We start from the raw sequence: 13,539 nt of genomic DNA, 5'->3' as shown, positions 1-13,539 counted from the left end.
TGGACGAATCACATCTCTGAGCCTCGGTTTCCTTCTGTGCAATTCTTTGTCTACAAACAGGGGTTACTGTGTGGGAGGTGCTCGTTGAGACCTTAATGTAGCTGTTTTTCCTTGACATTTGTGGTCCAACGAGCAGACCGGCCCCGGCATCCCTTGGGCCTGTGGTTTTCCAATAGTCTATGATTAGGTCCCTGATGGTCAAAACCAGGCCCCACCTCCCGTCCTACAGAAGGCTGTGTTTCAGGCCATTCTCTCTCAGCCCTCTCAGTTGAGGGAAGCACAGGAATGTGGGAACATTGGGAGATATTTATAGGTTTGGAGGAAGGGACCTGCCCTGTGGGCTCTCTCCCCTAAAGGGATGCAAACAGCTGGTTCTACTGTTGGGAGGGGCTTCCCCACCCCCCCACCCCAATAATCCCAACATGCTATCTTTAGGTTCTGAGTGTAATTAAGAGGATTAGGAATGGAAAAGTGGGGTTGACATAGGGGAAGCCAAACATCCAAAGATGTCCCCCTTCCCTCTCTCCTCCACTTCAACTCGAGAGTACAGAGGGATGACCTAGAAGATAATAAAAGAGCTTTCTTCAAGCTTCTAAGAAGTTACTAGTTTAGTCTCCTGGCTCCAGGCAGTTAGCCCAGGTCTTTGAGGATGGGTAGCCCAGGAGAAGCACACAGTGGTAGTATCTGGGGGCCAATCCCACCCCGGACACTGGGGTATCTTTCTGAGTGACCCTAAACAAATACGTTCTCTGTGCCTCGGTTTCTCCCTCTATAGAATGAAAGGGCTGGTCTCCGTGGTCTCCAATATCCCTCCTGACCCTAAATCTACATGCTTATCATATAGGGTACCCATAGGCCCGTGGGAAGGAGATCCCATCTCAGAACCATCCATCTCAGAAGTCAGCGAGGCTTTGTTCTGTAGAACCTAAGTCATAGTTTTACACCCAGCTTATCCCCAGGCTCAGGGGAAGATAATACTAAAAGCTTTTCAAGCCTTCAGGAGTCCCAGGGTCCTACAGGAAGCACCCACTTTCCCCACTCCCATTCCCTATCCTGACTCTTAGAAATAACCAGACATCTCGGTGACACAGCGGCTTTGGAACAAGAAAGACCTGAGTTCAGACACGGGAGCCTGGGCAAGTATTTAAACTCTGCTTGCCTCAGTTTCCTCATCCAAAAATGGGGATGATATTAGTACCTACCCTGCCAGGGCTGTTGTGAGGATCAAATGAGAAAACATCTGTAAAGCATTTAGTACAGTGCCGGGCACATAATAGGAGCTTTATAAATGTTCCTACTACTACTACCACCACTACCACCATCACTACTACCACCATTTCAGGGGCTATAGAAGCGATGGCAGTAACACTACTACTAATATTACTAATACTACTATTACTCCTATAGTCCATGAAATATCAGTAGGAAGAAAGCCTGAAGATGTGAGGCTGGTGGTAAAATGATTGCAATAACAAGAAGTGACATTCATCTTGGGCTTTAAGGTTGCAAAGGACTTGACATAATTTTCTCACTTGGCTTTATTTTATATATATTCTGCATATATTTATGCATGTGCATATTGTCATGTCATACTAGAAAAGGAAATGGCAAAACCACTCCAGTATCTCCGCCAAAAACCAAACCCAAAGGGAGTCACCGATAGTCAGACATAAAGAATGACTAAACAACTGAGATGTATCTGTTAGAGCATAAAAGTTCTGGAAGGCAGGAACTGTGAGGAACATCTTCACCCCTGACATACAGTAGGCACCTTATAAATGTGTGCTGATTAATATGAATCCCTCAAACCTAGCACATAGTAGGACATGTTCCATATCTCCCCGGCAGAGTCAGACACACATTAGGTGCCTTATAAATGTTGCTGATTAATGTATCGCCCAAACTTAACACACAGGATATGTGCTATATTCATTTCTAGCACAGTGCCCTACAGTAGGCACCCAAAAAATGCTTGCTAATTGATATGTATCCTCCAAACTTAGTAAAGAGTAGGATTTATGCTATGTCTCTCCCCAGAATAATGATTGACATACAGCAGGTGCTTTGTAAATGCTTGCTGATTAATCCTAGCATAGTGGTTGACAGACAGTAGAAGCTTTATAAATGCTCCCTGATTGATATGTATCACCCAAAACTAACCACAGTACCTGGAACATAGTAGGTGCCTTATAAATACTTGATGATTAATATACATCCCCCAAAACCTAGCATAATGACATATAGTAGGAACCTTATAAATGCTTTCTGATTAATATGTATCACCCTAAACCAAGCACAGTACCTGGAACATAGTAGGTGCCTTATAAATGCTTCCTGATTAATATGCAGCCCCCAAAACCTAGCACTATGATTGACATAAAGTAGAAGCCTTATAAATGTTTTCTGATTAACATGCATGTCCCAAAATAATATAGTGCCTGGCACATAGTAGGTGCTTATAAATCCTGGTTGACTGATTGAGCCATAAGAACCCTGTAAGTCAAGTATTAACCTCATTATCTCCATATTATAGATGAGAACATGGGAGGTGACAAAGTTCCCCACACCACTGGCATCAAAGCTGAGATGTGACCCCGAGGGCCTCCTAACTCTATCAGGGCCACATTGCCTCTTGTTGAAAAAAGGCAGACGTTTCTAGAGCCCATCAAAGTTCACAGAGCATTTTAACAGTATCTCATTTTATCCTCCCAACACCTCGGGTGGGTAGACACTGTGAGTATTATTATCCTCTTTCTACATATGATTAACCTAAAGCTCGGATGGTTTAGAGCTTTACATTCATTGTACATTCCGTCCAGGCCCAAAGACCCTCTCAGAATCAGAGGCAGGATTTGAACACAAGACTTCCTGACTCCCAAGTCCAGCCTCCCCCTCACAGGGTCATGTAGCTGGTCCTCGTGGGTGATGCTATAAATGAGGAGGGTCTGGGTGAGGTGGAAAGAAAATGACAGGAAATGAGGGGAGGCACGTGGAAGTGGGTGAGGGAGAGGGTATTGGCCGTGTGGGAGAGCCTGAAAAGCTGGGGGCCCGATTTCCCTGTGGGAAGGTCTGGGAATGTGGGGGGTGGAGAAGCTCCATCTCTGCCAGCGAGATGGAGAATGTAGAGAGAACATTGTTCAAACGGTGGAGCCCAAGAATGTGGGGAGGAATGTTATGGGGGTGAAGCTGCCATGGGGGAAGCTTCCCCAGCCTGAAGAAGCAAGGCCCCATGGGGGAGGGGGAAGAGAAGAGCTGCTGGAGCTACAAGGGAGAGAGGTGAGCTCTGGAGAATGACATCAAAAAATCAAAAGGGACGTTAAACGCCAAATTCCCGAGGGAGAGACTGGCCCCTCTCGTTCCGATTCCCAGAAAAGTCCCAGACTCCCTCCTGTGTGATTGCAGCCCCCCATCCCGGAGGTAGAGCTAAAGCCAGGCTAGCCTGGGGTCCCCGGTGCCCTCCCCCCCACCATTCCCTTCCCCTGTGTGGGGTGGCCCAGGGTAGCCATTCCTAGACGTGTAATTAGAGGGAAGAGAACCTCTGGGTGAAAGCCCGGAGCTCAGGTGGCAGTGGAGCATCAGACCACAGACCCCCCACCCACCCGGCCATGTGGCGCCGAGCTGGGAGCAGGACTCAGATGTGGCTTGGGCCTCGGCCTCTGACTCTGCTCCCTGCAGCAGAAAGGACAAGTCCAGACCTACCCAGGATGCTAGCAAGCCCTCCTGAAGGCTGCCTCCAGAACAGCCTCTGCCTCTATGAGGGAGGATGAAGCAGGCTGACATGGGGAGCCCTTTACAGCCCCACAGGCTCAGCTCCGGTTTCCTCACATTCAAAATGAGAGGACTTGACTTGGTGCCTCAGAAAGGTGCTTCCCACTCTAGATCATAAAACCCTATAAAACTAGGGGTTAGACTAAACATCTCTTCCAGGTCTAACATCCCCTGTTCTAAGGGCCCTCCCAGCTCTGACATCCTGGGTTCTAAGGGCCCTCCCAGCTCTGACCTCCTGGGTTCTAAGGGCCCTCCCAGTTCTGACCTCCTGGGTTCTAAGGGCCCCTCCCAGTTCTGACATCCTGGGTTCTAAGGACCCTCCCAGCTCTGACCTCCTGGGTTCTAAGGGCTCTCCCAGCTCTGACCTCCTGGGTTCTAAGGGCTCTCCCAGCTCTGACCTCCTGGATTCTAAGGGCCCTCCCAGCTCTGACCTCCTGGGTTCTAAGGACCCTCCCAGCTCTGTGTTCTACACTTCCATCTCTGAAATTCTCTGCAATTTCCTCTTCCAATTCTCTTTCTCCTACTCAGACTCAAGACTCCAGTCAAACCAGCCTCCTGATCACACACACACACACACACACACACACACACACACACATACTTTGCTCAAGCTATTCTGCCAGCCACCTTCTGTCCCACCTCACCTCCAATCCCTCCAAGCGCCTACTTTAACCATTTTGGCCCATCTCTTTCCCTTCCCTGCCTTCCCCAGCACTCAGATGCAGCTAGAACCCAGGCTGATTTAGCAGACTGCACACAGCCCCAGCATCCCCAGCTGCACGCCCTGGGCTGACCTACAGCAGGAAACTGACCTACAGCCAGTCTGAAACACTGACTATGGAACCATCCTGCCTGGATGCAGGGGGATGGCCTGGCTGGTCTCTAAAGGGCCTGCTTGTCCCCACTTTTCTGGCCCTCAGGAAGGAGCAGTCAGGAGACCCCGTCCGTCCTTCTCCAGCTTTGTTCCTCAATGAGGAACCTAAAGATTACTTTTTGTCCTTGTAACTTATATCACCGTCTTGCCTATCGGCTCCCCAGGCGACTACAAGCTCCCTGAATATAATGCCAATATCTTCCTTGGCCTGGAGCATGCCATACAGCAGACACTCAATAAATATTTAACGTTGGGACAGGAATTGGGGCGGGGTGGGGGAACTAGGGCAGAGAGCCCTGGACAATACTCTCAGAGCCAAAGTAAGCTTGACTTTGGGATCAATGGAAACTTGTTTTGAGTCCTTCTATAATAACAGATCCAAGTTTCCAGCTCATCCTCCATTCCATGTTTAATAAATAAGCATATATTGAGCACCTATTGTGTGCCATGCAAACAAAAATGAAATGTCTGTGCCCTCAAGGAACTAATGAAGACACTCCACAGCATGTACACAGAGGAATAAACATACATGATTTAGACAAAACCAGTACAAAAAAAGGGCAAGGGAGGAATGGTAGAAATTGCTGATTTCTGAGGGAAATCAGGAAAGGCTTCCTATAGGAGGTGGCACTTGAGATGGACCTTGAAGAAAGCCAGGGAGAAGCTTCCAAGAAGCAGAGGGGAAGTGGGGGAGCATTCCGGGAACAAAACATGGAGGCAGGGGAAGGAATGTTGTTTATACCGTAGGCAAGCAGGCCGGTTTGGGCTCGAACACAAGAGTACATGAGGGAGAACAGGAAGAAAGAGAGGTTGGAAGCTGAAAGACTTCAGAATTAAGATCGATGCATTGATGGTGAAATGTCCTTCAAGCTCTCAACAGAGAGGTGGTAGACTACAGGTGCAGAATGTGGTATATATTTTCAGACATACGGATTTGTTTCTGACAGTACTTATCTGTTATGATTTTTGCCAGGGAGGCAAAAGGGTTGTGAAAAGTCATAATTCAGGCAGTGATATTTTTAAAGCATCAATAAAAAAGATTTTTGAAAGAAAAATAGGTTGTGGTTAAAATTATAAAAGCTTTTAAAGAAAAAAGGAGAATAGGAATTACAGCAACTGGAGATGTTCCCACTCAAGCTCTTGGGACATTATACACCTTCTAGAACCCAGAGAAAGGCCCGACTAGTGCCTGTCTTCCCTTTATCCCCTCTAAAGGCAACCCCCCTAATCCATGGGTACTCAGTAATCCATGAGGTTCAAGCCCCCTAATCTGGACAACAGAGGGTTGAGAGGTGCAGTGGGCCAAAGTTGGGTTAAGGCTTGGGAACCCCAGAGGGAGAGAAGATTTCATAGTTCAAAGGGATCCAGAGGCCCAGAGTGACCTCACAGCAAAGACAGGCCAGGTCCAGAACCCAAAGACCCCTTTCCCTCCTACAGGTTGGCTCCCAAACACAACCCAGCATTCATTCACACATATACACACACATCAATTACCAGCTTTTTCCAGAGCAAGAGCCAAAAGTTTCCCATCCCACAGAGCTTTCAGTGACTCACTCTGAGGGTGCTGGGTGAGTCCTGAGAAAGGATGGAGTTAGAAGACCTGACATCCCGCAGTTCTCACCTCATTGGGAGACAGCGGTCTGACAGAGAGACCAAGCAAGCAAACAAGAAATAAATGGGCTGCTGGATTTTGTAGGACAAGTGGAATGTGTGTAGACACAGAAAAAAATTTAATAATCTTAAAATACAGAAAGTCAGACCTCTGAGAGAGCCCTTGGAATAGAGAAAATCTGAGCTGGGGAGGACTTGAGGAGATAAAAGATCGTCAGACCTAGAAGAGGCCTTAGAATAATTATCAAAGCTGGGACATGGAAAATCTGAGTTGGGAGGGGACCACAGAACATAGAATACTGAGTTTGAAGGAATCTTAAAACACAAACTGTCAGAAGTTGGAGATATTTTAAGAGATAAAAAGACTGTCGACTTAAAAGAGGCCTTGAAAAATATAAAAGGTCAGAGCTGGAAGGGCCCTTAGAACACAGAATATCAGAATTAGAAGAATCCTTAGAACACAGAATATCAGAGCCGGGAGGGCCCTTAGAACACGGAATATCAAAGCCGGGAGGCCCCTTAGAACACGGAATATCAGAGCCGGGAGGGCCCTTAGAACACGGAATATCAGAGCTGGGAGGGCCCTTAGAACACGGAATATCAGAGCTGGGGGGGCCCTTAGAACCCAGGAGGTCAGAGCTGGGAGGGCCCTTAGAACCCAGGAGGTCAGAGCTGGGAGGGCCCTTAGAACCCAGGATGTCAGAGCTGGGAAGGTCCTTAGAACCCAGAAAGTCAGAGTTGGGAGGGTCTTAGAACATGGGATATCAGAGCTGGGAGGGCCCTTAGAACACAGAATGTTCAAACACAGAATCTTAGAAGTGTAAGAGATATCAACCCACCCCAAACCTAAACTATGAATCCTCTCTAAAACATCCAAGAAGTAATGGAACTTCTTCCAAAAATACACATCCAAGTGATGGAGAACTCATTGGTTCCCAACCTTTCAGTGGCTAGCTCTACCACAGAAGGTGCATGCTGGGAAGGACCTTAGGGGCCAGTAGTCCAGCCCCTCTCTAAGTGCCTCCAGAATTCAAGCATTCAGGCAGGATGTGAACAAGGGCTGCAGGGAGGATGCAGATGGAATGGTGAAATCAAAGAATCACAGGGAGGCAGAAAGCATCTTAAAGGTCATCTGGACAAGCCCCCTTCTTTTCACAAAGTAGGACAAAGGCTCTGAGAGGCAGGGATCTGCCCAGTGTCACGTGGTCTTAGAATTGGGATTTAAAACAGGGTTTTGCAGACTTCATGACCAGAATTCTGTTGCTTCTAGCACAATGCCTCAGATCTGGTTTGAGAAAACCTGGCTCCCAGTCCTGAGATGGGGTGACATTGGGTAAGTCCTTTTCCCAGAGCGGGGCCTCAGTTTCCTAAACTATAGGGAGAAAGAGACTGGATTATTAGCTGACTTCTAAAATCCCTTGTAGCTGTGAGCCCTTTCCCTTCATCTCTGGCTAGTTTCAGCTGATTTATCCTTCTCCTTCCTAGGAAGTTTTCCTTGACCAGCTTGATCTCTCAAAGGCCAGCCAAGCCCAACCTTTATTTTACACATGAGGAAACTGAGGCCCAGAGGGAAGGGATTTGCCCCACATCAGGATTTAAATCAGTCATCTGACTCCAAATCCAGTTTGCTCTGTCTCTGTGTGTGTCTGTCTTTCTGTTTCTGTCTCATCTCTATCTTTCTATCTCTGTGTATCTCTTATTTCTGTCACCTATTTCTGTCTCTGTGTGTCTGTTTTTGTCCCTGTCTCTCCCTATTTCTCCCTTTATCTCTTTCTGTCTGTGTCTTTCTATCTCTCTGTCTGTCTCCTATTTCACTGTCTCTGTGTGTCTGTCTCTGTCTCCCTATTTTTCCCTCTGTCTCTCTGCCGCTATGTGTCTGTATCTCTCTCTCTCTCTCTCTCTTTCTCTCTGTCTCTCTGTGTGTCTCTCTCTCTTCTCCCTGTCTCTGTCTCTCTGTCTCTCTTCTCTCTCTCTGTCTCTCTCTGTCTCTCTTCTCTCTGTCTCTCTCTGTGTCTCTCTCTGTCTCTCTGTGTGTGTGTCTGTCTCTCTCTGTCTCTGTCTCTCTCTGTCTCTTTTTCTCTATCCCTCCCTCCCTCCCCCCCAGTACCATATCTCAGTGTTGTCCTTCCCTCCTTCCCCTCTCCCTCTCCCACCTTTAGCCCTTAGAATATGTTGCCTGGTATCTCTTCATGTGTTTATAGCTTTGATATTCACACTATGGAGAGTGAGGAGCTAGCCTGTTGGACTGGAGAGCTATTATCCCCAAACTGGCCTTGATCTAACTTCCTGGCCAACCGGTTGGTGAGCCCACTGCTGGTCCCAGAAATCCCAGATCTCCTGCTTCACGCCTGGGTGATCTCTGACCAGTCACTTCACTTATCTGGATCTCCTATTCCTCTGTAAAATGAGAGTACTGTTAGGTGACTTTGGAGGCCCTTTCCAGCTCTGACAATACTCTCTGTGAGAGTATGCCGGAAAGGAGACTGAGCACTAGGTTCAAACCCCCAGCTGAGCTGCTTACAATCACCTGGGTATTAAGGATGCAAGCCTGAGTTTTCTCATTGGCACAGTGAAAGGACTAGACTAGAGCAGGACTTTTTAAACTTCTTCCACTTTCGACCCCTTTTTCTGCCTAACAAATTTTTACATGAGCCAAGGTATAGAGGTCTACAAAATAGGTATAAAAATCACACATTTACTGATAATAAATTATCATCATTTCCCAACTCCCCACATTCAGTTACAAGACCCCATATGGATCATGACCCACAGTTTAAGAAGCCAGAGACTAGGTGACCTTTGAGTTCTACTCCATCTCTAAATCTATCATCCAATGGGATAATTCTAATTTACTGTACCCTCGTATCCCTTCCAGCCCTAATATTGTGATCCTGTGGACATTTCTTTATGAATATCTACTGATTCACCAATCCTCCCCTCCCGCCTCAGTGCTTTTCTGAATCATAACTATGTAACAATGGAATTGTCTGTTTTGTAAGGTAATGAGCTTCCTATCACTGGGATGTTCAAGCACAGCCAGAATGATCATTAAACTAAGATCAAGAGCAGAAATTCAGCTTCTGCCTTTGTATCCCTATTGCTAAGCACGGCGCTTGGCACACAGCAGGCACTTAATAAATACTAGTTGACTGGCTAACCAATTTTCTGTGATACTATAGAAAAGGTTCCTTTATCGTGGACTCTCAGATCTCTCAGCTCCCTTCCCACTCTAAGACTATGCTGCAGTGATTCTAACCTCCTATCCCTCATCACTGAGTGCAATCCTCCAAGGCAGGTAGGTGACCACAGCGAACCTGGGCAGCCCAGAGACTTCCTTCCACTTCCAGGAGCACAGAGGAGTTACCCTGCTCCTCACTCTCCCAGCAAGTCTGTCCCTAAATCTGATCCATACGAACCACATGCTGGCTTTAAACGAAGCCCAGGGAAAGGATTCATTCTACAGCTTTCTCTGAGCTAGGGTGCTTTTTCAAGCAAATATCCTACCTGTGGCTTACTTCCTCTTATTCAGGCTTATCTGCATCCCAGGGGAAAACCAAGCCCTGCTCCTTCTCGGTTAGTCCCATCTTAAATCCCTTCCATCTATGAAATAGGGAGACAGCCCACACTCAAAGTACCTTCATATGTATAAAGTATCCTTCTAGGAAGGGAATGCAAAAATTTGTTAGGGTTCAGTCCTGAGTCTTAGTGACCCCATTTAGGGTTTTCTTGTCAAAGATACTTTGGAGCAGCTTGCCATTTCCTTCCCCAGGTCATTTTATAGATGAGGAAACCGAAGCAAAACAGTTAGATTAACTGACTTGCTAGTAAGTATGAGACAGATTTGAACTCAAGACCTGGTGCTCTATCCACTACCACATACCACCGAGCAATCCCAGTAAGTATTATTTCTTTTTACTAGTTGAAGAAATAAGGCTCTCTCTCAGCTGTAGAATCCCTACCTTCTTTTAAGGCATGGCTTAGATCCCCCTTCTGTGAGAAACCTTCCCTAATGCCTCCAGAGATCATAAATTTAGAGCTTCAAAGAAACAGAGATCACCTTACCTAATCAATCATCCCCTCATTTTATAGATAGAAGAAGCCCACAGAGCTAATGAGACTTCATATAGCTAATAAGTTACAAGGGTGGGACCGGAACCCAAGATCTGACTCCAAACACAACGCTTCCCTATAACACATTTCTTCCCCAAATTATTAAATATTGGATGTCCCAGTAACTCACACAGGGAGCCCTCCATAACACTTACTGTAGCAAACTGAATTGGAAAGGGAAAAGATTTTGCCCTGGATCAGTAAAGCATAGAATTCAAGCTTCCTGACTCCGAGTACATCATCCTCATTATAGTTAATATTTAAGGTTTGCAAAGAGCTTTCCAAACATTATCTCATTTATTCTCAGAACCACCTGGGAAGTGGGTGCTATTACTATCCCTATTTTAGAGATGAGCAAACCGAGGTTGGGGAGGTATTAACTGCCTTGTCTAGGATCCCACAACTAATGAGTCAGGCAGGTCTTCCTGACTCCGACTCAAGTATTCTATCCAATACTTACGGTGCCCTACTGTCTCTGTTCTCCACACAGATTACTAATAATGCTTGCCCCACCTACTTCACAGCTATGTCATAAGAGATGACAGGAGCCCCTCAGTGTCCAACAGGAGACCCTCCCTGCTTAGTCCCTCCAGATAGTAGCTCCCAGACCTTCTAAAACTCCTGGGTACCCCAAATTTGTACAGGATCATTCCTACTGCTGCCCCTTCTCCCACCTATGACCCTGACCTCCCCTAGGAGCCAGGAAAGAGGATCTGGACGGCCACATATGGGTGAGCCTGTTCCACCAGGGCAACCAGACACTATCATACACACACCCCTCAGAGTTACATATATCGAGGTCACCAACATATACACACATCCCTCGTGGTCACACATACACAGTCACCAACACACATCCATCCTCATAGCTTCCAGCAAGATCTAATTCCCCAGGCCATTCAACTCCTTCCTTACTCCCCATGGAAGTGTGGGCACGGCTAGTCACCCGCAACTACTGTCAGCCCCATCCCCCCAAATCATTTCACAACTTTGGAATTGGGGGAAAGGCAGGAGGAGGAGGAGGAGGGGAAAACAGATCTTAACTTTTGCTCCAGGGCAATCTTACAGCTCCATGCCATCCCTTATCAAAACTTAGACACAGTCCAGCAAAGAGGTCTATGATCTCTAGCCCCTTTTGATGGACTGACCTTGGGCTACCACACCCCCAAAGAAGAGATGACCCAAGACGTTTTCAGCCACCTCTCCCTATACCTCCAAACGCAGGCTCAGCCAATCAGTATTTAAAACAAAGCTCCTAAGTCTGGGCTCCACAGGCCCACATGTGTGTGGGCAGACACACATGACACAATCACACAAACAGTCCTATAAACTCCCTCACATCCCCCATCATGGTACCCCTCACAGGCACATGCAATCAAGCACTAGCATACACACACCCCTCAGTTACACATACCGAGGTCCCCAACATGTACACACATCCCTCGTGGTCACCCATACAGCCACCGGCACACACACCCATCCATCAAGCTCTCATTCACACAGAGACCTAGTCTCATACATACACATTACATACTCACGTCACTCTCTTGCACACAGCCCAGTTACACACATACACCCTTCACCATTATGCATCCAGGTCACCTTCACACACACACACACACACACACACACACACCCCTTAATCACCATCACTCAGACTTGGGTCACCCCTGCCTAGCTCCCCATCTCCTCTAATCTCCCACATGCCCATTAACATCACACTCATATCTGACCCTAGTAACCCTTATATGCCCCAACACTCTCACACAGGTGACCCTCAAAGAGTGAGTGAGCAACCAGCTTGTCCAAAGGAGGACACAAAGAAATCCCCGGAGGCCAGTGTTTTCTGTTCACCTGAAGTGGGCAGTGACCAGAGAGGCACAGATACCAGGACACACCCATAATTCAGAGATACTCTCCTCAGCAGCAATACCCAGATGCCCCTCTCCCCAAACATTGTGGTCACACCCACCAGCCTTCTTCTCCCCACTGGTTAGCCTAGGGCTGTGGCTAGAATAGGGACGAGGTCTAGCTCTCAGCAGGGCCTCAATTTGAGGGGAATGAAGAAGGGGCACAAAAGGGGCACTAATGAGGGTCATAATGGTCCCCTTCATCAAAAGTAGAAGCACTTGGAGCAGATGCCTAAAGGGGAGCAGAGAAGGGGGACCAGAGGAAAGGACTGTGTTAGATAGGCCTTAATCTGAGGATGGGAAGGAGAGGGGAGGAGGCCCTAAGGAAGAAGGGATGGGGAACAGCAGGAGGGAAGGTGGGAGAAGGGTCAAGAGCAGGGGAAGAGCACGGAGGAGGAGGAGAGGGAGAAGAAGGGGAGGAGGAGAAGGAAAGGAAGGAAGCTGACTGGGGAGGGGTCAGTCAGGGAAAAGGATACTGGAGACCTAAGGCTGGGGAGGGTCAGTCAGGGAAAAGGATACTGGAGACCTAAGGCTGGGGAGAGGGTCAGGGAGAAACCATGCGGAGGAGGAAGCGGATATCTGAAGAGGAGAGAAGGGAGCCTTGAGGAGTGGGGACAGAGAACTGGGCAGAGGGCGACAGGGGCATTTAGGGAAGGGGCTGAGGAAGACGATATACTTTGGGGAGCCGTCACTTGGGGAGAGGAGAAGGGTGGACACAAGGAAGGGGGACACTAAGGGAGGCGGAGGCAGAGGTTTACGGGGAGGGGGTGGGGGGGTACACCTGTGATGGGGGGAAGGGAAGGAATTTGGGGAAGGGGAGGAGGATTCGAGAGGAAGGGAAAAGGGGGAATCACTAGGGAAAGGGGGAAGGGGAGACACTTGGAGGGCGGAGAGGGGACTCTGGGGAGGGGTCTCCCATCTCTCACTCACCCCGGCGGCGCGTCCCGCCAAGAGCAGCAGCAGCAACGGCGGCAGCAGCATCCCGCGGGCCCCGGCCCCAGCCCCCGCTCCCGCGCCGGTCCCAGCCCCGGCCCCGCTCCCGCTCCCGCTCCCGGCCCCGGCCCCGGCCCCGGCCCCTGCTCGGTGCGGCGGCCCCGGCTTCATGGCTGCAGACTAGGGGCCCGGCGGGGCGGGGCGGGGGTTAGGGGCTGGGGGCCGGGGGCGGGTCCGGCGCCTTTGTTCCCGAGGCGCCTCCGGGGGCGGCCCGGGGCGGAGCGCGCGGGGAGAGCCCGGGCAGGAAGGGCGGGCCGGTTCGGCGCCCGTGGG

The 13,539-nt window shown here is 48.7% G+C and overlaps 1 protein-coding gene across 1 annotated transcript in view; it reads right to left on the bottom strand.

The window, feature by feature from the left end:
* Positions 1–13,297, bottom strand: part of SDC3 (syndecan 3) — a 72,560-nt gene extending 59,263 nt beyond the window's left edge. The window contains exon 1 of the mRNA XM_031962399.1: positions 13,204–13,297. Within this exon, the coding sequence (XP_031818259.1) occupies positions 13,204–13,254 (51 nt within the window). The 5' untranslated portion in view covers positions 13,255–13,297. The remainder of the gene's footprint in view (positions 1–13,203) is intronic.
* Between the last annotated feature and the right edge of the window lie 242 nt (positions 13,298–13,539).

Source organism: Sarcophilus harrisii, chromosome 3 (assembly GCF_902635505.1).
Source record: "Sarcophilus harrisii chromosome 3, mSarHar1.11, whole genome shotgun sequence".
NCBI lineage: Eukaryota > Metazoa > Chordata > Mammalia > Dasyuromorphia > Dasyuridae > Sarcophilus > Sarcophilus harrisii.
The sequence above is the reverse complement of the archived record's forward strand: the minus strand, read 5'-3'. Positions and strand labels throughout refer to the sequence as shown.